At 51.9% G+C, this 25,545-nt stretch overlaps 1 protein-coding gene across 3 annotated transcripts in view; it reads right to left on the bottom strand.

The window, feature by feature from the left end:
• LOC149366946 (uncharacterized) overlaps positions 1-24,520 on the bottom strand; it is a 31,799-nt gene extending 7,279 nt beyond the window's left edge. Inside the window, exons 1-3 of one of the 3 annotated variants that reach the window (XM_089553349.1) lie at positions 23,981-24,516; positions 21,251-21,488; positions 14,795-15,606 (exon numbers count right to left, since the gene is read on the bottom strand). In XM_089553349.1, the coding sequence (XP_089409475.1) occupies positions 15,271-15,606; positions 21,251-21,488; positions 23,981-24,477 (1,071 nt within the window). In that variant the 5' untranslated portion in view covers positions 24,478-24,516 and the 3' untranslated portion in view covers positions 14,795-15,270. Of the gene's footprint in view, positions 1-14,794; positions 15,607-21,250; positions 22,318-23,980 lie in introns of those variants that run through there. The other 2 variants (XM_089553356.1, XM_089553364.1) reach the window with 2 other exon arrangements.
• Positions 24,521-25,545: the final 1,025 nt, after the last annotated feature.

The raw sequence follows: 25,545 nt of genomic DNA, 5'->3' as shown, positions 1-25,545 counted from the left end.
CGCCAAACATCCATCAGCCATGGCGGAATGATTAGCGTGCTCGTCTCGCACTCCGGAGACTAGTTCGATTCCCCCGCTCGACCAATTTGCACATTTAGGAAAGTAATTAATAATTAATTAGCATAACTAGGTTAATTATGGTAATCAGTAAATTAACTTATCAACTAAACTCAGACCCACTTACATGGAGCATCACTATACCATCCCTTTAATTGGTTGCATGGTTACTAGCCAAAGTACAATTGTCCCCGTTTGAAATTCGGGCACTGTGACGTCAAGACCGTTTCGACCAATTGAAAAGCGTGACATTTCTGTCGACAACTCCTGCTTACAACGATGAGGCATTAAAGGCTACCGCCTTAATAGTAGAGTCAAAGCTTAGCGCATTCGTACCGACGACCTTTGGTCTCCAAAACCATAATTTTTTTGGTATTCAGATGTCCTTTACGACCAAGATACTTGAGGTAGGACATTCGAAGTGCTGTAAAACGATTTTCCTTCTTATGCTATATATGTTGGCATCAAAATGCTTTGTGCAAAAAAAAAAAAAAAACTTCAGGGAACGCTTGATATTCAGCGTCTGGTAATCTTTTGTCGTTACTCCACTGCACGACAAAACGACAACTGTCAGTGCCTCGTGCCAACAGAACGGGGTTCCAACAAAAACATGCCGCCAACTGTCAGTGCCTCGTGCCAACAGAACGGGGTTCCAACAAAAACATGCCGCCATATCTAAAAGAACATTGCTAGTACAGACCCGTCTTTTAACTGACTTGGAGATCCTAGAAGCTCATACAAAGGACATACACTCAAGTAATAGTTAGTTGTAAATTTTCACGACACTAACGGGGACAGCATTGGTAGACACTGACTCTACAGCGCATGCGCCGAAGCACGAGAAGGAAAGCAAAGAATTACATAAAACATACCGAAATAGAAGGCAACATTAATGCGTTTATCTGCCAATATCGTCAAGAGATAGAGACTAATTGAAAACTTTGCTGAAGTTCACGCGTTTGCCCCACGCAGTGTCTCTTTGCGATGCGTTTTATCTTGCTGGGCTTGAGTACCCGGGTTCGGTTTAGGTTTAGATTTATTGGGGTTTAACGTCCCAAAGCGACTCAGGCTATGAGAGACGCCGTAGTGAAGGGCTCCGCAAATTTCGACCACCTGGGGTTCTTGAACGTGCACTGACATCGCACAGTACACCGGCCTCTAGAATTTCGCCTGCATCGAGATTCGGCCGCCGTGGCCGGGATCGAACCCACGTCTTTCGGGTCAGTAGCCGAGCGCCGTAACCACTGAGCCACCGCGGCGGGGCAGCTGTTCCAGCTTTTCGATAGATTGAGGCAAATAATTCGAGCAAGGCATGCATGTAAAATTACAGACAACTTGTTATTTTTCACACATATTCCTTCTTGAAGAACCCCGCCGCTGTGGCTCAGTGGTTACGGCGTTCGGTTGCTGACCCGAAATACGCGGGTTCGAACCCAGCCACAGTGGCTGGATTTCGATGAAGGCGAAATTCTAGAGGCCCGTGCACTGTGCGATGTCAGTGCACGCTAAAGAACACCAGGTGGTCGAAATTTCCGAAGTCCTTCACTACCGCGTCCTTCATAGCCAGAGTTGCTTTGGGACGTTAAACCCCAATAAACCAATAAACCAAACCTTCTTCAAGAACCACTCCACTAACAGTTCTTGATTGTAGGAAGCTTTGTGATCGGAGAAATAGATGGATATATGCTCGACTTGCTGCATCACTGCCTGGTTCTCAAAGGTGGTCTATGCAAGTATTTGGAGAGGTTGTCGCAGCCGCGGAAGGCGTTACGAGCGAAAGAAACGGGATGTTCTCCCGCATAAGTGGTAATAAATTCGTTTTTTTATATGTACGTACATTAAAGTCCGCACCCACCCTCCCACCCTGCCAGATGGTAGTTAAGGTTGATCGCGAGAGTTCGCTCACCGTTTTAAGCGCTAACGCATGCAGCCCACATCTCTCTATCATCACCCCAAGTACCTATAAGAGAAATTCAGGCGACTACTGATCTAGGGAGCCAGTTATGCGCACTTCCTTTCCTTAAAATTATCATTGTGTAAAACGTTCTCGACGCCAACGCCAATGAACAGAATCAAAGCGGATGGCCTATGGCTTAAAAAATTGGTAAATTGGTTTTTGGGGAAAGGAAATGGAGCAGTATCTGTCTCCCATATCTCGGCGGACACCTGAACCGCGCCGTAAGGGAAGGGAGGAAGGTGGGAGTGAAAGAAGGAAGAGAAAAAGAGGTTCTGTAGTGGAGGTCTCCGGAATAATTTCGACCACCTGGGGATCTTTAACGTGCACTGACATCGCACAGCCCACGGGCGCCTCTTGCGCTTTGCCTCCATAAAAACGCGGCCTATGGCTTCAGCGCCGCCTTTCTGGCACAACGTTGTCAATGCTTGCTGCCCACATCTATTTCTCGTCACCACACGCACCTATAAGCGCGATTCGGGCGTCCACTGACCCAGGGAGCTAGTTCTGCCCATGATCGGAGTGCAACATGTCAACGCCAACGCCAATGAACAAAACGAACGCCGACAGCCTATGGCTTCAGCGCTGCGTTTCTAGCACAACGTTGTCTATGCGAACGCATGCAGCGCACATCTGTCATTACAGCCAAGTAGCTTAAAGCACGATTCAGGTGTCCGCTGCTCGAAGACGGCATGTGCTTTCCCTCTGGCTCAGGTGGGCACCGAGATGTGTGAGACAGATTCTGCGCCATTTCCTTTCCTGCGAAACCAATATACCAATTTTACCCTCTGCGTCCCAAGCTCTCGCTCCATTGGCTTCGCAGCTTAAATCGGAACTTAGGTGTCCACTGCTGATTACAACGGACAACGGCGACAGCAACGGCGACGGCAACGCCGCGAAACGCAGAAACGTGCGCCAAAGAGCTCTACGCTCTAAAGCGAAGGCAACACATCGAACCTTTATTTCTGGTTTCTGCCACCAGATAAGATTGTTGTAGAGCGCTGTCCTTTGGGGCCCTTTTCTGCGTTTCGCGGCGTCGCCGTCACCGTTGTCCGTTGTAACCAGCAGTGGACACCTTAGTCGCGCTTCAAGGTGCGAAACCAATGCAGCGGGAGCTAGTGAGCTGTCCGGCGCCCTCCTCAACAGGGGAAAGAGCAAGGCTCTGCGTTTCGGGGTCTTCGCATCGGACCTGCTGGGCGAGGTGGAGTGGGTTTCGGCTTGTAAGGTGCTAGGAGTCGTGTTCCTCTCCTCGGGGGAGGTAGCTCGCGACTCGTGGACCGAGTTGAGAGCGACCGCTGAGCGACGCCTGACAGTAGCAGCGCGTTTCCACCTGTCGCTGTCGGAACGCGCGTTTATCATCAGGTCATCGGTGTGCGCGCCGCTCTTATATAGCTCGCGTCGCTTGTCCGCCGCGCACCTTTACGCGCCGCTTGGCCACTCTCTCTGGCAGTTTTTTCTGGGCGGAAAAAACGGAGACCGTCGCTCGCGCGCTCCTCCGTCTTCCCACGCGCATGGGCGGGTTCAGCCTGCCCAACCTGCGCACAATGTGCAGCGTGCTTGCTGTTCGAGGCGTCCGCGACCTGGTCGACGCCACCGACTACCCGGGAAGAGGGCTCCTCGCCTACCTTCCCGGGACTTCGCGGCGCCTCTTTTTTGGTGAACTCGTAGGTCCTTCATCCGAACGGCAGCCGGCGTTCTTCCGGTATGTTTGTCGGACGGCCGAGTCTCACCGCCACCCTGCCCGAGGTCGACGTCTCTCAGACGCAGGCCTCTCGCGTTTGCGAGCTCCTTGCCATCCAGGAGGCTACACCTGAACAGCTAGAGCGGAGCAGGCGGGTACGGTGACGAGACTTGACGTCGCACTGGGTACCACCAGACGTCCGCGACTTCGGCTGGCTGCGAGGCTGGAGAGTCCTCCCAACGGGGGTCCGCATCGCCGCGTGGGGCATCGCTCCTTCTTCTCGGTGTCCCCAGTGCGGTACGACAGAGACCCTCGAACACGCGCTTTTTGAGTGCGTCGTAGCGCGCACTTTTTGGAGGCTGATGTCGCGCATGTTTTTTGTTAGCCTCGACTCGCACACCAGGCCGCGCGTCGCATTTGTGCGGCTCTTGCTGTGTGTCGGGGCCTTTGTTTTGTGGCGCCAGAGAGGCGTCGCTTCCTTGCAGGGCCGGCCTCAACGCGCCATTTTCCCCATGCTGCAGAGGGTTCGGGCGCGTCTCTTTCAACAGGCGTGTTTAGATCATGTGACCCTCCCAGAAGACGAGTTCCTGCGGCGGTGGAGCACCCGCTTCATCGCCGCCAGCGGGGGCCGCGTGACGTTGCGGCTCCTGCCGTATTGAGTGTGTGGTGCGCAGTGTCGGTGCGCGTTCATCGTATTTAGTGAGCGTGCTTCCCCCGCGATGCCTGGACATTATGGACCCTTTGAACATTCTGTGCTGTGAATGATTCTGTGTGAACGGCGACAGCAGTCGCCGTCGTGTTCTTGTTTCATAGCTTGTTTGTACCGAGCGACACTAGTCGCTGCCTTGTTGTTTTAGAGCGCAGCTCTTTGGCGTCCGTTCCTGGGTTTCGCGTCGGCGTCGTCGAAGGCGTTGTCGTCGGCCTCGTAACCAGCTCCGCCCCCCTTTCATCCGCAGCTGGGGTTGACTCACTATCGGCGTCAGCGGCATCAGTCAGTCGCTGCTATCTCTTCCCTCCTCCCTTTATCGTGTTGTCCGCTTGCTGCGCGCGCTTCTGCCCCCATCGTTTGCCGCTGGGTGTACACGCCGCCACCCTCCCCCCTCTTCCTGCGAGTCTCCGGTTGTCAAAGCGCCGGCTCGAACTTGAGCGGAGGAAGTCGCAATAGCTCTCGCTGCCGCCGATCCAAAATTGAAAACGGTTATCACAGGCTCTCGCCGGGCCTGTGAACATTATCTTGCAGGCGAAATATCACCTCTGGCCTCGCAAATTCTAAGACGCGCTCTCGCCGATCCAACTCGCACAAAAGTGATCTGGGCTCCTGGCCACCAGGGTCTACGAGGCAATGAGGCCGCTGATGCGGCCACCCGAGCGCTCACACACCGGGCTCCTCATCCTAGCTCTCATGGCTCAGAAGCTCATAAACCGCTTCTGCGGTTCCGCGAAATCCTAATTTCTTATTGCGACAGCCACCGTCTCTACCCGGCACCTGCCAAGGGGCTGAGTAAGGCGGAGGAGCGAACTCTGCGGCGCCTGCAGACAGGAACCCTTCTCTGTCCTGCAATAGCAAAACACTTCGATCCGAACACAGATGGGCGCTGCCCGCACTGTGGAGAGATCTGCGATATCTTTCACATGGTGTGGGCATGCACTCAGAATCCTCACCTTCCCCCCTCCCCCACCCCCACCCGAGAGGCATGGGAGACTGCCCTCCTCAACTGCTCCACACTGTAGTCCCAAAGGGCTCTGGTCAAGCGGGCGCGAGACGGGGCCTCGTCATGCGGTGTTCCGGACTAAGGATACCGACCATGCAGCAGGGTTATTTTTTTTTTAACCCTCAAGCTGTCTTTGATTAAAGTTTTTCACCACCACCACCACTCGAACTTAATTCCTTTCTTCGCTCCTCCTCCAATGCAACCCCTTTGCGGTGGCAATCAGAGAGCCAGATCGGTGGCGGCGGATCTGTATATGTGCACCGCCCGAGCCGAAATTGCCGCTGCCGTTCGCCCTGTGCGGTGGCAATCAGAGAGCCAGATCGGTGGCGGCGGATCTGTATATGTGCACCGCCCGAGCCGAAATTGCCGCTGCCGTTCGCCCTGTGCGGTGGCAATCAGAGAGCCAGATCGGTGGCGGCGGATCTGTATATGTGCACCGCCCGAGCCGAAATTGCCGCTGCCGTTCGCCACTGTGAAATTATCTGCCAGTTCTTTCTGAGCCATGAGCGAGACGACCGATGGAAGTCCTCCGTCTGCTAAAAAAAAAAATTCTGTGATAGCGCATACATGTGTTGCTCGATTTCTTTGCCTCAATCTATCGAAAAGGTGAAACAGCTTATTTGCTGCGCTGAAATTTCGCATTAGGAAGTAACGTAATCGTCGGTAATTTTTTGTCTTTGTGAGGGACTAAGGTTCCTTTGTATGAATAATCAGTTCAATAAACTTCTCTTCAAGGGAGCTTGGAAAGCAAAGGCGAATAACTGCCTTTTTGGAGTGGTGGACACCTGAATCGGGCTTTAAGCTACGTTGCGGTAGTGACAGATGTGCGCTGCATGCGTTGGTATCGACAACCGTTGTGCCATTTTAAGGAAAGGAAGTGAACATAACTGGCTCCCTGGGTCAGTTGGTTGGTTGGTTGGTAAACATTTATTAAAACAGTCAAGGGGCCGAAGGCCCAGATCTAGGGGTCGGCCAAGACTCCTTGGAATCTGGCAGCCTCTAGAGCGAGACCGATGAGCGTTCGTTGGTCGTCTAGGGTAGAGCTGCGTAGACGAGCCTCCCAGGTATGTTGTGTGGGTGTTGGCATGTGTTGTCGTGGACAAGTCCAGACCATATGAAGGAGGTATGCTGGGATATTGCAGTGTTTACACATCGGCATATACCGTTCAGGAAATATATTATGGAATCTTTTGGGATTGGGGAAAGTGTCCGACTGGAGTTGGCGCCATGTGACGGCCTCTGTCTTTGTAAGTTCTTGGTGCGGACCTGGATAGAGTTGGCGAGAAAGACGATAGTGCTGGAGCAGATCGCGTGAAGTGATTATGGTGTCCTTCCTGACCAAGGCGGGCATGTTGGGGGCGGGGTGATAAGCTGCTCGGAAAGTGAGCCCTCGAGCTAGCTCATGTGCTCCCTCATTACCCTTCAGACCCATGTGGGCTGGAGCCCATATCAGTAGGGTCAGGTGCTTAGGAGGATTTGATACGAGTACGCGAAACGCTTCGACTGAAATACGGCCATGAGTAAAATTAAGAATGGCGCGCTGTGAGTCACTTATGACTACTCTAGCTTTAGAAGTGGTCAGCGCGAGAGCAATAGCTACTTCCTCCGCTGTAGTGATATGTGAAGTGTGTACGGAGCAGGAGGCATGGAGAGTCATGTTCTCATCGGTGGCAACCGCTGTTGCAGCAGTCCGAGTAGGATGGTCTGCCGCGTCTGTGTAAAGCACGTCAAGTCGGCCAGCATATCGCTGCTGGAGTGACGCGGCCCGAGCTTCTCTGCGATCTTGATGATGAGTTGGATGCATGTTGCGGGGGAGAGGGAGAGTCTTGATGTTGACCCTGATGGCAGGTGGGAGATTGACCACCGAGGCTGGTGGACGGAAGGGAGCGATGCGAAGTCGTTCGAGGATAGAGTGGGTCAGTGGACGCCTGAATCGCGCTTATAGGAACGTGGGTGGTGGTGGTGAAAAACTTTAATCAAAGAGAGCTTGAGCATAAAAAAAAACCCTGCTGCATGGCCGGTATCCTTAGTTCGGGACACCGCATGACGAGGCCCCGTCTCGCGCCCGCTTGACCAGAGCCCTTTGGGACTCCAGTGTGGAGCAGTTGAGGAGGGCAGTCTCCCATGCCTCTCGGGTGGGGGTGGGGGAGGGGGGAAGGTGAGGATTCTGAGTACATGCCCACACCATGTGAAAGATATCGCAGATCTCTCCACAGTGCGGGCAGCGCCCATCTGTGTTCGGATCGAAGTGTTTTGCTATTGCAGGACAGAGAAGGGTTCCTGTCTGCAGGCGCCGCAGAGTTCGCTCCTCCGCCTTACTCAGCCCCTTGGCAGGTACTGGGTAGAGACGGTGGCTGTCGCAATAGACCCTTTAGAAAATTCAGTCTGGCAACTCGGCAGGCATCATCATCAGCAACTTTCGTCGGCGTCGTGCGCCATATTTTGGGCACCTTTGGCTGGAAGACGCGCAGCTATAGCGCTCTGCACGGCCTTTGCACTAGTTTCCACCTTGTGGCATGTCTGGTTGCGTTTGTGAAAGCGATGGCGGAAAATTTGCAGTGGTTGAGGGACCTGACTGTCATCCCGGGCGGATTTTCGGAAAGGCTTTTGGACTCCTATCGTCCGGCCGCACCTCTCAGCGAAGCTACAAGTCGGTATCACTGCGATCCGTCGGCAGTGCGCGTTGCCGTGTCACCCTGCAGGTCGAATCTACTGTCGATAAAGGAGGGCTAACAACACTTGGACCGGACTCGACTACGAGCAGGCGCACTGCAGGGCGAAATGCGTGTGGATCCGGATACGGGCGCTCGATCAGCGATCTAGGCCTAGCGACGACTAGGGCAGTCGGGGACCAGCGCGCAGTTCGTCGCCCGGCGTTGCCGCAGGCGGTGTCGTTGCCGAAAGCTCCACTCTAGCACAGGCATGCTGTCGTTGCTAGAATCTAGCAAGCATCCTTTCTGGTAGCATGGCTGTTTTGTATTTTCTTGTGCGAACGTGAAGTAAGCTGAGCCTGCCGGCCGGCCAGCCTTGATCCCCTGCCGGCGTCATAAAAACGAGCTAATGAGTGTTCTCGACGTAAATAATAAACCCTGTGATAGGGAAATGAGAAAATATATCATTTTTCTGGGTCATTGGTCAATACCGAGTTGCTGGTAAAAGTGACAACTCTGGTACGAGCGAATTTGTTGCGAGAACCGCCTCGAAGCTGCCGCTGGCCCGACGCTGGGGTCCGGCTCGACTGGCGCCCGCTTTCTCCGCTGCTGAAGGCGCCGTAGAAATTGACCATACTATTATTTTATTGTGAGATTATGCTGTTGACAGCAAAGCGGAGTGAAGAATAGGCCTTCAATTATAGCGCAGGCGACTTCCGAAGCGCCGGCCCCTGCCGCTTCGATGCGAAGCAGGCTATAGGCCTAGCGACGACCACGGCAGATAGGCAGCCGCAGAGCTCTTCGCCCGGAGCGCCCGCGAGCGGTGCCGTTGCCCAAAGCCCGCAACATCAGCTGGCATGCTTTGTCGCCGCTCGAGTATAGCTGGCAGTCTTTCTGATAACAAGGCGATGCCGTCTTTTCTTGCAATATTTGTACACCAAGCCAAGCAGCGCTCGGGCACTGCTGCGCTGCGGCGAAGTGCGACACCGGTTGTGGGCGGAGCTTGGGTAGAGCGAGCCAGCAGTGCTTGCCGCTGCGTGTGTCCCTGCTTGCTGTGGTGTGGCAGTTCGGAAGCGGCGCGACGGACGTGTTGCCGGACATGTGTCTCCTGCCTTAGCCAGAGTGCACAGGCCCTGACCGAACGAAAACACACAGCTGCTGCTGCTGCATTCCGCCTATGTCGCCGTCGTTTGCTGCATGTTCGCAACGGAGAGAACGACGGCGCTCCTCGCCGCGCCGCATCGTCGTGCTCTTCTTCGCGCACACGGAACTCTCTACGAATGGACGTGGATGCTTGAAAATCCAAAACAAGCGCGTTTGAGCTACGTTTTGATTTTGTGACGCGCCGAAGCAGTCGCCAGCATCGGAATGCATGTCCTCGAGTGCGCCGAAGGTGGCACCTTTATTTTTTGTGCTCACTATACAGCGGAGCGGCTACACGGTAGAAGGAACTTTTCGCTGCTCTTTCAATACTTATATCATTTATTTTAATGTGAAAATGAACAGGTCACGGACGAGACGAAAGAAGCATGCAGCTACTCCATGCGCTCCGTGCTCTGGTAACACAGCTTGTTTCCGTGCGCGTCTCTTCGCCGCGCTGGCTGCAGAAAGGCACACAGCAGCATGCCGGCATCGCGACTATAGCTTGGTGCAGAGAGCCAATGTCAAGGAACATGGCTAGGACGCAGAAACAATAAAATTGCGCTTGTTGTGGCTTCGCCGGGCGCGCGTACTTTTCAATCTGGCCCGAGCGCATACCGGCAGGCGTATGCCCAAGTAATGGCGGAGGCACCGCGGTTTGCGCACCACACACCAGATGGCGCTGAATTTTCGAAAGGGTCTATAATGAATTAGGATTTCGCGGAACCGCAGAAGCGGTTTATGAGCTTCTGAGCCAGGAGAGCTAGGATGAGGAGCCCGGTGTGTGAGCGCTCGGGCGGTCGCATCAGCGGCCTCATTGCCTCGTAGACCCTGTTGGCCAGGAGCCCAGATCACTTTTGTGCGAGTTGGATCGGCGAGAGCGCGTCTTATAATTTGCGAGGCAAGAGGTGATATTTCGCCTGCAAGATAATGTTCACAGGCCCGGCGAGAGTCTGTGATTACCGTTTTCGATTTTGGATCGGCGGCAGCGAGAGCTATTGCGACTTCCTCCGCTCGTGTTGAATTTGGGGCCCGAAAAGATAGCCCATCGACATTCATTCCCTGGTGGACTACGGCAGCCGTGAAGAATCCCGCAGGCGACGGCCCTGTGATGTCCACGTAATAGACGCCCTCTTTATAACCATATTGCCTCTCAAGCGTGCGAACCCGCGCTTGTCGTCTGCCTTCATGTGAAGCCATGTCCATGTTACGCGGGAGCGGAGCGACCAAGAGCATGTGGCGCCACAGCACCGGGATGTTCTCCGTCCCCTCTGGTATGCATGTGTGTTGGATGTGTAAGCGGTTTAGCACAACGTTACTAGGTTTAGCAGGCGGCGCCCAGGCACCGTGTTCGATAGCCGCGTATATTGGTTCACGAGGTGGGCCTCCCGCAACTCCTGATAGGAGTTTACCACTCCCAACGCCTTCAGTTTGGCGTTCGAGGTAGCCACCGGTAGGTCCAGTGCTCGCTTTGTTGCCTTCCTGATGATGGCGTCAATGCGCTCGTCTTGTTGTTTGGTGGTGCGTAGGTACGGCACGGCGTAGAGGATCCGGCTGGTCACGAAGGCATAGGCGAGCCGGTGATGAGATGTGGGCTGTAGGCATTGGCAACGTTGTGCCAGAAACGCGACGCTGAAGCCATAGGCCGTCAGCGTTCAATGTGCTCATTGGCGTTGGCGCTGACAACGTTTCACACTCCTATCATTTTAAGGAAAGGAACGGCGGATAACTGGCTGCCTGGGTCAGTGGACGCCCGAATAGCACTTATAAGAAAATGGGGTGGTGAGAGGGGTGAGAGGGAGATGCGGGCTACAGGCATTGACAACGTTGTGCCAGAAACGCGGTATTGAAGCCATAGGCCGTCGGCGTTCCCTCAGCGTTTGCGCTGGCAACGTTTTGCACTCCTATCATTTTAAGGAAAAGAACTAAGCATAACTGGCTTCCTGGGTTAGTGGACGCCTGAATCCCGCTTACAGTTACGTGGGTTGGTGAGCGAGAGATGTGCGCTGCAGGCATTGCCAACGCTTTGCCAGAAACGCGGTGTTGAAGCCGTAGACCGTCGGTGTTCATTGTGTTCCTTGGCGTTGGCGCTGACAATATTACTTTTCGGGAGATCTCTCTTCTGTATCAAACCGCTCACGGCCGATACCCCCCCCCCCCCCCCCCCCTGAGCAAATAACAGGGATCTTCAGGAGGGTCGCGCTGAAGGGCAGGGGCCTCAAAGAAAGCAACCTCTTGAAACTGACGCAGGCCTATATTATTAGCCGAATATGCTATGCCACGCCATTCCTCGATATTAGGGTAAACGAGAGAGAGAAGATCGACGCAATTATTCGGCGTTGCGTCAAGACGGCGCTGGGACTACCTATCTCCACCTCTACAGACCGCCTGTTGGAAATGGGGGTGCATAATACTTGGATTGAACTCGCCGAGGCGGTGCGAATCGCCCAGCTCGAAAGACTGAGTACAACAAATACGGGCCGGACCATCTTAGAGTGGGTCGGCCGAAAAGTAGATAGGGGCATATGCGACAAGGTCGCCCTACCGCCACAATGTCGCGAGAATATCATCGTTCCCCCCCTCCCCCGCAACATGCACCCAGAACATCACCGGGAAAGACGGGAGAAGAGGGCGGAGGCGCTGGTTAAAAGGGCCGGAAATTTCAGGGCAAATGAGGTTGTCTACGTGGACGCAGCGAGTGGCAGGTCGGGGGCGGCGGTCGCCTCAGTAGTCGACGGCCGAGGTGCACCAGTCGCTGCCGCCTCCATTAGGAGTAGAAACATAGATACGGCCGAGGAGGTCGCAATAGCGCTTGCTTGCGCCGGAACCAAGGCTAGTTTGATTCTTAGTGACAGCAAAACAGCAATCTGCAACATCGGAAAGAGCAGGGTCTCGCCAGAAACGGCTCGAATTCTGTCCGCAGCCAAAATTGATCACAAGATCACCTTAATTTGGGTCCCAGCACACACATCCGTCCCCGGTAACGAGGCGGCCCACATGTTAGCCCGGGATCTCTACTTCCGGGTAACTGTAGAGCCGCCCGACCCCCAGGGGATGGACGAACGTTTGCAAACGTACGCGGAAATCGTCGTGCACTACAGGTTAGGCAGGCGTCTAATGCCACCACCAGATCCAAACTTAACCAATACAGAGGCCATCGCCTGGCGACGATTACAGGCCGGAAATTTCATTAACCCTGTCTGGTTATTTCAAACCACGTTAGACGATAAAAAAGGTGACAAATGTAAGACCTGCGGAGCGAGAGGGACCCTCGATCATATAATTTGTCAATGCCCTGGATCCCCGGGTGCTGAGGACAATATTAAGAGTAGAGAAGCCTGGGAGGCCCTTCTGCGAAGCGAGGTCCCCGCCGACCAGAAACGAGCTGTCCGCCTGGCGGCTGAAGCCGCGAAGAGACAATGTATGAAGAGACAAGGCCAGTCTTTAGTCGCGGAGGTCCCGTCCCCCGTCCCCTAGGCCTGCGTGCCAGGGACGGGGAGTAGGGGGCCTCCTACATCGGTGGAAATAAAAGTTGTTATCAATCAATCAATCAATCAATCAATCAATCAATCAATCAATCAATCAATCAATCAATCAATCAATCAATCAATCAATCAATCAATCAATCAATCAATCAGGGTTGGGGTTGAGGGGAATAGATGGGTTTGACTGACACGACCAAACCATGTGGAAGGTGTCGGCCATCTCCCCCCTGAACTGGCACGCGCCGTCAAAGAATGTTGAAATGTTTAAGCACCGCATGGAACAATACAGAGTTAGTGATAATTTTGATGAGGAGGAGCTCGTCAGCGCAATACATTCCCTTACAAGGGGCCGGGTAGCGCCGGTGGTCCTCCTTGTAGTAATCCGTGATGTGTTTGAATGTAACTGCGTGATTGTCTGATAGGGAGTAGGCGTCCAAGGACAGGGAGATAGCCTGGGGAGAGCGCGCGGGTGGCTTGATCGCCCTGTTCGTTTTCCGGGAGCCCCTGGTGACAGGGGGCCCAAATCAGGTTACGTGGTATTGGATCGTCGCATCGGCAGCTATACTGCAGTATGCGCCAGGCAAGCAGAGTAGCCCATCCAAGCTCATAGTTTCGACAGGCCCCTCGCGGGTTGGGGATGATGCGTTTCGACATGGAATTAGTGAGATCCAGAGCAATGGCAATCTCCACCGCGTGTGTTGTGCTGTAGACTTTGAAGGTTGAGCGCGCTAACTGTGTTTGTGTTGCGTACGACTGCGGCCGTGTACCACCCCCCGTGGTGTGGGCCGGCAACGTCCACGTAATACACGTATTGTTGGTTACCATAGTATCGCGCCAAAGCTTCCGCGAGCGCCTGGCGACGACGTCTATGGTCTTCTCTGGACATGTTGCGGGGAAGGGACACGGAAGGCGCGTCTCCAGGGTTCTTGCACTCTCTCCCTTTCCTCAGTGCGGTAGCAGTGTTTGACGTGTAGCCGGTCCATGAGGCGGCGACCGGACGTGGCTGTGCAAGACGCGTGTATTGGTTGACTAAGTGGGCTTCTCAAAGCTTATTGGTACGTGGGGTGATGAGATAGAGATGTGGGCTGCATGCGTTAGCACTGACAACGGTGAGCCAACTCTCGTGATCAACCATTAACTGCCACCCGCCAGGGCGGCAGGGTGAGTGGGGACTTTAATGTACAGGTGGTGTGAAAAGTAATTGGAAGGCAATATTAACGAAAAAATTTAATCGGTTTGGTTTTGGTTTTGTGGGGTTTAACGTCCCAAAGCGACTAAGGCCATGAGAGACGCCGTAGTGAAGGGCTCCGGAAATTTCGACCACCTGGGGTTCTTTAACGTGCACTGACATCGCACAGTACACGGGCCTCTGTCCCCCCCCCCCCCCCCCTCTCTCCTTAATTCATGCATCCTCGAATAGATATATGCAGCCTAATTGTGATTTTGCGAATTGTACTGTGCACTAACAAAGATGGACCATTAAGCTTTAGATTTAAATTAATTTTTTTTTTACTTTCGCCTTCCATTTACTTTTTACGGCGACTGTACATATAAAGAAAGCAGGAATTTCTTACCACTTATGCGGGAGAACATCCCGTTCGTCTCGCTCGTAACGCCTCCCATGGCTGTGACATCCTTGCTAAATACTTGCACAGACCTCGTCTTTGAGAACCAGACATTGGGGCAGTAAGTCGACCATATATCCATCAACTTCTCCGACCACAAAGGTTGCTTCATTACAATCAAGAACTGTTAGTAGAATGTTTCTAAGGAGGAAAATGTGTGAAAAATAACAAGTTGTCTGTAATTGAGAATACCTGTCTTGCTTGAATTCTTTGCCTCAATCTATCGAAAAGCTGAAACAGCTGATGAGCCGCGGTCAAATTTCGCATTAGGAAAATAAGTAATTGCCAGGAATTTTTTTCTTCCAAGAAGGCGTAAATTTTATGTTTCTGATCAGTTAGGTGAAACTTTGATCTAAGTAGTAGTCTGTCTTGACACACCACTGCCTTAAAAATTGTAAAAACACTACGGTGTGGTTACCCCGTCCTTGATATCGCAAAATGGCTTGATTCGTGAGCAGTATGACGTGAGGAAAGAGTCGACACACGGAGTTCTCATGAAGTTAATAAATTTACTATTCGCAATAGAAAAAAACGAAATAAACGACCGCTTCAGCAGTTTTCACTTGGCGGGACACCCAGCTTCAAGCTCTGAACGAAGTCACAGGTGAAATGCTGGCACAGGCCACTCGCTTGCTCGGAGCTTGGCAAGACCTCCAAGAAGTGGCACGAACTGGGCACGGCATTTCGCTCACGCTCCAGGACGCGCTCCGTCATGTGGGGGCTGCTCACAGCGAGCCACTGCAACTAAGGTGCAATCCTTAACATTTTGTAAAGGCGCTCCTCGCCCACCTGCGGCCTCCTCAGGCAAACGTGTGTTAGACACATCTTACGGCGTCCCTTCGTTCGCCTGTAGCCCGAGTCGAATGTTTTGCCTGTGAATGCCGTGTCGTCCCAAGAACGAAACACGGAGGCTCTGAGCGTGCAGGAGCGCGAGCGCGGCATCCGTGTCGTCCACGCACGAACGCTCAATGTCCAGCACGACGAGGTTGGCGATCGAGGGGCAGTTTGTCTGTCAGGATTTCGTCCTCGAACAGGCAGCAGCCTTCGACGCTAAGGGCACGAAGCGACGGGAACGGCTCCAGCGTGGCACGGCCGATGGCAGACGCGAATCCGCAGTCGGCGAGGTCCAGTAGCTGGAGGCCGCGCTGGTACGGCCGGCCCGCTTCGGCGGTGAAGAACTGCCTAGGACTGAACCGCGACTGGCGCAGTGATAGGCGAGTGCGAGTCGTTCGCAAGTCGCACATCGTGACGTTGTTCGCTCGATGGGGACGCTTGTGGAGGCCGCGAGTGACGTGCACAACCTGCGAGTAAGCGAGAACAGTTGTAGAGCCTCTCGTTCACGAAGAAGGCTGGCAGAAATGCGCGCATTTCTCACAGATTCGCGCTGCTGCTTTAGCATTCCTGGGTAATCATCGTCATCATCATTACCAATCTGACTAGGCCCACTGCAGGGCAAAGGCCTCTCCCATGTGTCTCCAATTAACCCTGTCCTTTGCCAGCTGCGGTCACTATATCCTCGCAAAGTTCTCAATCTCATCCACCCACCTAGCTTTCTCTCGCCCCCTGCTACGCATGCCTTCTCTTGGAGTCCACTCTAAGGACCACCGGTTGTCTGGCTTTCGCGTTACATGCCCTGCCTAAGCCCATTTCACTCGCGTTTCTTCCGCCTCCCACTCCGCCCGGTTCCGATCTCCTATGTTACACCCATAATTTTGCTTTCTATAGCTTGCTGCATTGTCCTTACGTTGAAACCTCCTCTTTAGCCTCCGCATTTCTGCCCCATAGGCGAGTACCGGATGGCACGTCCTTATAACGTCCCGAGATCGGAAGCGCAAATGGCCGCTGCTTTTTTTGCCCACTTTTATACGATTGAAATATATTTTCCTGCAGAAAAAGAATGGCGAGAAGTGAGAAAGAGAGTTTAAAAGTACTTTGCATCCTATCGAGACTCTCGTTTTAGCTGGCTTTTCACACATTTGTCGGCTAGATTTTCCCCCTTGTTCGCCAATATTTGCGCATCCATCCGCACCACTGACAAGTTTTGAGAATAAGATACACTCGTGCATTTGTATAAAATACAAGGAATAAATTACGCGTCAGTAGGAATAGAACCAATGCCTCTTCGATTCTATAAGCGGACGCGTAAACCAGTTGGACGTGGCTATTTTCTCTTTATGGGCGGACTTTCACCTAGCATGACAGAATACATAAAGAACGTGTGCACGAGAACTACTTATAGAGATAACATTATTGACCACGCGAAAGAGAATTGGTTATTGAGGAAAGGAAATGACGCAGTAGCCCTAATATATCTCGATGGCCACCCGAACCACGCTGCACAGGAAGGGATAAAGGAGGGAGTGAAAGAAGAAAGGAAGAAGAAAGAGATGCATTTTTGACCAGTAAGGCTAGTTTCGGGATCATCGTCATCATATGCCTGAATACGCCGACTGAAAGGCGAAGTCCTGTCCCATATTTCTCCAATTAACCGTGTCCCATGCTCGCTGCAGCCATCCTGTCCACTCAAACTTAACCTCATCCACCAAAACCACCAATGGTGTTGGCAGCATAGAAAGGAATTTCTTCCACAAGGTGCGGGAAGTCAAGCGTGTACCTTCAGACTGCAAAGCGACGGCGGAATCCGTAGGTAACCAGACCGCGGTACATCTTGGAGAATAAAGGGGAACCTAATCTGTGGGATGATTTACGAAAGCACGCCAATGAGCAGGTGTGTCATTAGAAAGGAAGAAAAAAATTAAATTAAAATATTCAAGTATCTGCATTCAAAGCCCGTAAGCAGTCTCTAGCCTCTTCCTCTGCCCTTTGGTTCCTTGCGCAACGTGTACAAATTGCGTCTGCAGCAATACAGCATTGCCCCTGAAGCGCTCCCGACTCTTACGCTGGTAGGCTCGCGGGAGGCGTCACTGATATGAGAATATTGATAGCACTGTGTGTGAGAAGCTACGAAACTTATTTGTGCAAACTGTCAAGGGCCGGCTTTTTGGTCGTGCTCTCGCTGTCATCATCATCAAGCATAGCTGTGGCGCAAAATGACTTGACATTATGGGTGCGTTCCAATACTCCCGAGTAGACGTCTACTTAGACGTCTTGCTGGACAGCCGCCATTTTGAGACGCGTTCAATTTTTCATGAAGCTGTCCAAGAAGACTGCTTCGCCGAAGTCGACATCGATGCAGGCTAACTTCCTGTCTAAAAATGGCGGAGCAGTTGGTGGAGTCGGAGCTGAGCGAGCCGTGCTCTATGCGGGCACTGGAGCCCGGAGACGAACTTTCAAGTGCCAGTTATTCCGTCAAGTTGATATTCATAAGAACTGGCGGCCAATAAAGCAGTCTTTGTGGATCTACGATTATTATAGCAGCTTATACGCGTAAATCGCGCGGGAAGAAATTGTGCGGGTGAGATCGTCTGCTAAAGCGGTAGCGATGAACGCACCATTATTGCAGCAAATAAAAAAAGCAATCTATTGACAGCGCATTCTTAACTTGTTTTATTAACGATTTTTAAGAACATAGGAGCACAACTACTCGTAAGTTTTAGTTCAAGTTGCCGCAAGGCGGCGCGTGAAGTAGACACGTTCCAATATGTAGACACGCTGACGGCTTCTTAGACGTCAAACTAGACGTCTTGTCGGACGTCTAGAGAACGCATCCTATGCATTGCCCAGATCTACCACCACCCAAGCTATCAGAGCAGGTCATTTACCTTCAACTAAACGTATGATATAAGCAAACACACCTGCAGCCGCTGCGCAGTCATCACTTCACATGGTTTATGCATAGCAAGAAGGACGAGAAAAGCGTGGTCACAGGGAGCTAATTCTTCTAAACTGGCTCTTCCTTTTCTTTTTTCCTTCTCAGGTACGGTTTCGTAGCTTGTTACGAGCTTTTTTTCTGGGTGTTTCACGAAACACGCTAACGTTCATGCGTGGAACTATATGTGTTTCATACGAGACGCCAGTTCACACGATACATACATTAGCTGACGTTTGCTGTCTCGTGTGAGCATATAGAAGTTCACATCGGACAAATTTGTAACTGGTATGAACGCGTACGCATACCAATTGAATTTTAACAAAACATACGTACTGATTGCAGAACGCATGAATTCGTGTGTTACACATACGTTACATATGTGAAATAGTACGCACCACATAAAAATTCGTACTAGAGACGTTTTTCACAATATGACTCCTATATAGCGCCTGTGAATGCACGGGAGACACACATATCCAATGATGAGATTTTTCAGTAGGGTCACAATGAAATCGGTCTTTCAGCGCTTTGGCGAACATCCAAAGCGCTGAATGGACTGGCCAGAGATGGGAAACCTATATATTCCATTGTCCATTCAATCCAGACGCCAGCGGCAATTCCTCCCAGAGCGGCCGGAAGGAAGCCAACTGGAGCGTCGTATCGTTGCCCTGGCAACGGTCTACAGCAGGAAAAAATTAGCAGGAAATAACCAGCAGCGATAACAAAGCAGCTTCGTCTCCCTGTGCCTCGAACAATTCGGCCACAACCGCATCCTTTTGCGCTGCGTTCACGTCCAGAATTTCTTCATATTCTGAACATCAAATCCTCTCAGTCCCCACGTGCGCTGAAGTAGCTTAAACCGGAACTAACAGTAGTTCTCTAACCAAGGGGATAAGTGCCGCTTTCACGCTTGCTTTGTCACGTGAAGCAAAAAAAAATTGGAAGGACGCTTCAGCTTCGCCTTTAAGAGCGGAATGCGACAGCGTCTTCCAGCGCTGCCAGGGAATCCAAGGAACGGAACGCCATCGCCAGTTCGGCGCGATGCCTTGTCCGAAGGACAAATCGAAATAGCTTTGGTTAAGCCTAGGTAATTGCGAAAGCAATATCCCCTTGGCTACGCTAAGATGTTAAGCTTCGCCTCTAGAGTGGAACGCGACAGCGTCTTGCAACGCTGCCAGCGAGTCCATAGAACGCCATCGCCCATTCGGCTCTACGCCTTGCTCGAGGGTAAATTGGTTTTTGAGGGAAGGAAATGTATCTCTCTCGCATATATCGGTGGACACCCGAACCTCGCCTAAGAGAGGGGAGAAAGATGGGAGTGAACGAAGACGCCGTATTAGCTAGACGCGCCTTTGTTCGGTCGCAGGTGGTCGACCGGCCGCGAAGTTCTAGCTGCGGCGCGCTGAAGAGCCGACTTGGTGCCCCATCTCTCGCTCTGGTATGACGCCAGTAGTCACATGATCGACCACCGAACGTGAAGGGTAGGGTGCGGTACCGCGAAGAGGCGACACCTGGCGTAGTATTGCTTTCGCAATAAAACCCGATGCCACGAACGCCAGCGTAGCTTCCGCGCCGAAAAAACGAGCAGCAAGCCGCAAGTTCCGTGGTGAACGCGCCATGGATGTCCACTGCGTTGTTCGCCGCTCAACGCGTGATTTCTGCGTCCAGGCACGGCCCCACTGCGCCCGATCGAGACGAACGGGAGGCGCTGCCGTCGCGCGCTTTCTGTTGGGGCAGTGGCGTACATTGCTAGGAGGAGGAGGAGGAGGAGGAGGAGGAGGAGGGAGTGGTTTTAGTGGTGGTTTGGTTGGTTGGTTTATGGGGCTTAACGTTCCAAAGCGACTCAGACTATGAGAGACGCCGTAGTGGAGGGCTCCCGAAATTTCGACCACCTGGGGTTCTTTAACGTGCACTGACAACGCACAGCACACGGGCCTCTGGAATTTCTCCTTCAAAGAAATTCAACCGCCGCGGCCGGGATCGAACCCGCGTCTTTCGGGTCAGGAGCCGAGCATTATAACCACTGAGCCACCGCGGCGGCAAGGTTTTACTCGCTTAACTGCGACTTCTGTAATTTCCATGCTCAAAATTACAACACCATATTCACTAGACGCGCCTTCGTTCATTCCAAACCATTGAGCTCGCGTGGCGGAGTGGTTAACGTGCTCGTCGTTCACTCCAGAGGCCCTCGTTCGATTCCCCAATTCGACCTATTTCCTGCTCGGTTTTATTTATTAATTGCTTCTGGCATTTTTCGCTCACGGATAACGCCGCCGACGACGACACCGGTTTTAAGGCGAAAACCTTTAATGGCTCAACGTTGTCGTGAACAAAATGTGTCCCGCTTTTCGGGTGTCCACCTAGATATGTGAGGCAGTTACTTCGTAATTTCCTTTCCTCAAATACTATTTTCATGTTCTTCATTACGGCCTCTCTTCCGCTTTCTTCTTTCGCTACCATTTCCTCCCTTCCTGTACGGTGCAGTTCAGGTGTCCACCGAGATGACAGAATTACTGCGCCATTTCCTTTCCTCAAAAAGCGTCGGGTTCAAAAGGCAACGCATCGCGCTGAACGGGTGGTGGCGTTCCGTGGACCCCTGGCAGCGCTACAATACGCCGTCGCGTTTCACTCCTAAAGGCGAAGGTTAAGCGTTATTAATTGGGAGTGCACCAACAGAATGTGAAAGTGTAGTCTCTCACTTTACTCGTGGCAGCATTCATCGCTACATGCGTAACAATCGCGTAGCACAATGCAGCACTCAAACTTTCGCCTTTCAACATATTAGTCGCCAAATTTCCTCGTAATTTTTTTTCTCCAACGCGGGGCCCATAAAGCTCGCGCGTTAAAATGTAGTTTCATCTAATTCTTCGTCGAGAGTGGGGGCAGAACCTAGAGCAGCTCATCCATATCTTTTAGAGTGGGGTTATCGATGAGTGAAAGCATCCCGATAAATATGATGACTAAACGTTCGTTATTGTTCATGTAAAACTTTGATGTCCTGTTAAATGAAGACTGCAACAGGTGCTGGCGTTAAAAAAACTGCTATTCTTGTTTCCAATGTACGTGTTCCTTTCTTTTTGACCAGCCCGGACCCACAGCTCTCGTATAAGACTTTGAGCAAGGGCTTGGACGAGGGGACCCTCCGTTAAGCGCTGGCGCCACCAAACGCTCACCTTGAGTGAGGGGCAGTGCTCCGCCAGGTTGTCAAAGAACGCCCGCGGAAAGTCTGTCTCCTCATGCTCGGCGGTCGATGTGTCCATGGAACGGGTTATGCCCAGTTCCACGGTGTTGGCATCGACGTGGGTCTGGAGGAGGCTGTGCACCTGTCGAGCCTTCAGCGGAAATGACGTCACGCGTAACACTCGCCGCAGCGAGCGCCCGCCTGCCACACGCTGCCATCGCCGACAAACCCTGGAATGAAGAGGCGTGCGCTGTTGTTGTCGCGTTGTTTCATTTGTCATATGTGTAGACGGTAAGGTATGCGTCAGCTCCAGCGGAAGTAAAGCTCATTTATTCTAATGATGAAGAGCTTTTGGTTCAGTGTCGTATACCCAAAACCGATTAAAGTGAACCTAAAGGTGGTCCTCTGACTTCCAGAGCGTTCAGACCAGCTCCGCGTAAAGGATTCCGCCACGGTGATCGCCATCCGGGCTGAAAACTGGAGAGTGTAGGAATAAAGAAGCGGGTATTGAGGCGTAATGTTTTGCTGCCGCTTACTGATGGCGTCGCTGCTAGCTGCATTTCCGACTTTCTAAACGTTTACGGAATACACTGCCAGAGTCTGATTCCTGCAACGCCAACCTTGCATCTCCGTCGCCACACTGAAAGAATCATTCGTCACTGTGCACGTTAAAGAACTCCAGGTGGTGGAAATTTCCGGTGCCCTTCACTACGGTGTCCCTCAAAGCTTGAGTTGCTTTGGGATGTTAAACCCCAATAAACCTAAACCTAAGCTACTGCCATGCCATGGTCTTCGGTATGCTGATTACTGGCATTTCTGCCACTATAGAGAGGGGCGCACAGTACGTTCGGAAGACCAGCTCTGGAGTGGCACGCATCGTAAAGGTGACATTTTGCACAGCCATTTCGTGACTTTCACCAAGAACCCAGACGCGACTGGTGACTAGGCCAGCAGCGGCACCCGTCGAAACAGAAAATCCTGACTGACCGCTAGTTGCCCGTCTTTTGCACCTTCTGAATCTTTTGCAGATGATTTAGGTTTAGGTTTATTGGGGTTTAACGTCCCAAAGCAACTCAGGCTGAGAGACGCCGTAGTGAAGGGCTCCGGAAATTTCGACAACCTGGGGTTCTTTAACGTGCACTGGCATCGCACAGCACACGGGCCTCTCGAATTTCGCCTTCATCAAAACTCAGCCGCCGAGTTTTGATGAAGGCGAAATTCGAGAAGCCCGTGTACTGTGCGATGTCACTGCGCGTTAAAGAACCCCAGGTTGTCGAAATTTCCGGAGCCCTTCACTGCGGCGTCTCTCATCGCCCGAGTTGCTTTGGGACGCTAAACCTCAATAAACCTAAACCTAAATCATCTGCAAAAGATGCAGGTGCAGAAAACGATCAACTAGCGGTCAGTCAGTTCGCTAGTTGATCGTCTTCTGCACCTTCTGCATCTTTTGCAGATAATTTAGGCCGATGAGCTTATTAAGGCGAAAGCCTTTAATGCCTCATACTGTCGTTAGCAGACGCGTCGGCAGGAGTGTCGACAGACGCGTCGGCAGCCGTGTCGACAGACGCGTCGGCAGATTCGTCCGCCTTTTGGCGCCACTGCTTAAAAGGCTCAAGGTTCCAGCATGAATAAAGGCGCATCTAGTGAATGCATGGGCTTCATAAACGAACCAAAAGAAGTAAAGTCAAGAAAAGGAAAATAAAAATAAAAATAACAAAATAAAGAAATAAAAATAAGATGTGAAAATAAAAATAAAAAACGCTAAAATTAAGAAAAGGCTTGGTTTATGGTTTATGGGGTTTAACGTCCCAAAGCGACTAAGGCTATGAGAGACGCCGTAGTGGAGGGCTACGGAAATTTCGAGCACCTGGGATTCTTAAGAAAAGGAGCAAAAAATAAATAGAAAACAAAGTATGAAAAATAAAGTAAATAAAAACAAACAGTGGCCAGGAAACGCTTTCGCCTTGCAGCACTTTAGAGAGCCAAAGTGCCCCGTGAATTTTTGTATCCCAGTCTCCTCAGGAACACAAGCTTCTGCTGACTTCATGGCAAGCCCAGAGTCTATATGCCACGAGATGCACAGGAAGCTGCCGCAACGCGCACGAAAACTGCAAAAAAGTATGAGACATAAAAATGTAGGCTCCCAATAACTTATCGTCTACTACTAACTTTTTACAGATGGAGATTAGGCCGCGGGCGGCTGCGCCGCACCTCTGTTTCAAATCCTGACGTGTTTATATGCAACTATTTGGTCCCGGCGGCGTTTCCAAAGACGCGTCTACGGCTGGCGTTCCGGCAATAACCACGGGGAGACGCCAAGCCGGCGAGGCGCGCAGGAACATTTTTAAGATCTTTGTGATCTTGTTTGTTCATTATTTTTGAAGCTTCCTCTGTGCTACAAGTTAAGCGTTTAGTTGGTGCAAAGACAGTGAATCTACCGATCTACGCAGGGCCTTCGTTTATTTAATGTGCTTTAAGCTTAATCTGGAATCCAAGATTAAGCAGGACCCTGGTTATTAATAGCTCACACTAATTACACTGTTGTTAACAGCTACAAAGAAGCGCTGAGCAGCACTATATGACACCTTTAAGAATCTGGACAGCGGAATTCCTGCAGTGCGATGTAGTGTCGCGCCGGCATCCTTATGCTAACATGCTTCGTTCAAGCTCCGAAGCATCGATTGGAAAGTGACGCACGGCGTAGCAGTGACGGCCGACTTACCCCGGGCAGGCGCTTACATCGTCGAACGACGGCAGATGACCGAACATCTCCAAGAGGATGCTCTCCGGCAGATGCTCGATCTCCATGGCCGGCACTTCTTCCTTGTCAACGTGGACGCTGTTGTTGTTGCGACTGAAGAAAGTACGAAAAGGAAATTGCACGGGCCTGCCCACTGGCTCGGGCCGAGCCACACTCGCTGCCACGTGCAGACAGAGGAGAGTCGAAAGATGTGAGAGGAAAGATAGAAATAATAGACGCGCGTCGCAACAACCGCGTTCGCCGAAGCAACGACGCCGGCTGTAACAGACACCCCATCCCCCATGGCTCCTCAACATCAATGTAGACGTGTCGCTCTTCTTCCGCTTATTCTCCGTTTCATGCATAGCAGTCAACGCTGGCGAAGGTACGAAAGTAGTCCGCTGCCGAAAACAAACAAAATGTATCCGTCCGCCTCGCGTCGTGGCGGAGTGGTACGAAGCGCGCGCCTCTCTGTTCATTTTATGAGGGACGGCAATGTTCGACTGCCGGCCTGGCTGTAAATTTTTGATTGTTTTTAAGGCGAGAGCCTTTAATGGCTCATACTGTCGTGACCAAGATGTGTTAGCAAAGTTGTCCGCTTTTCAGATTGGTTCAAATGGTCGTGACGTCACTGCGCACGAGTTTTGAGGGGTGTCCACCGAAATATGTGAGACAGTTGCTGCGCAGTTGCCTTTCCTCAAATACATTTTTCGATTGCTGGCCACTGAGATATGTGAAACAGTTACTGCGTAATTTCCTTTTCTCAAATACAATTTTCATTTTCTGCATTACGGCCCCTCTTTCTTTTTCTTCTTTCTCTCCACTTCCTCCCATCCTGTACGGTGCGGTTCAGGTGTCCACCGAGATGACAGAGAATTACAGCGCCATTTCCTTTCCTCATAAAGCGTTGCGTTCAAAGGGCAACGCATCGCGCCGAACGGGTGGTGGCGTTCCATGGACTCCCTGGCTCGCTAGGGTGCCTGGATGCCAGCGCCACGGCGGCGCTGGTATCGAGACACCCTATCCCTGGCAGCGCTACAACACGCTCTCGCGTTCCACTCCTAAAGGCGAAGATTAAGCGTCATTAATTGGCAGTTAATTAATGCACCAAGAGAATGTGAAGTGAACAATCGCGTAGCAGAATGCAGCACTCCGGCTTTCGCCTTTCATCGCTTTTGCCGCTAAAGTTCCTCGTAATTTTGCACCACGCCACATGGCACCACGCCAAAAATTTGAAATTTGGCAATGGAACTGCAGAGGCTTCCGCCGCAAGCGGGCCCACTTGCAGCTCCACATCCAACAAGCACCGTCTGTTACAACCCCAGACGTGATTGCATTGCAAGAAGCTAGCGGCAGGGCTACACTGCCAGGCTATAAAGCATATCTGCCACCTCATTATGATACTAGTAACGCAGCCGGCTCCTTCACAGCCACTCTGGTGCATAGAAATATCACCGCAATTCAACATTTTATAAATGATTCGGAAGAAGATTACACCCTACTTGAAATAGTACCAAGGCAAAAAGGAGACTCAAATCTCTTCATCC

Source organism: Amblyomma mixtum, chromosome 1 (assembly GCF_055824585.1).
Source record: "Amblyomma mixtum isolate Tamu chromosome 1, ASM5582458v1, whole genome shotgun sequence".
Classification (NCBI taxonomy): domain Eukaryota; kingdom Metazoa; phylum Arthropoda; class Arachnida; order Ixodida; family Ixodidae; genus Amblyomma; species Amblyomma mixtum.
The sequence above is the reverse complement of the archived record's forward strand: the minus strand, read 5'-3'. Positions and strand labels throughout refer to the sequence as shown.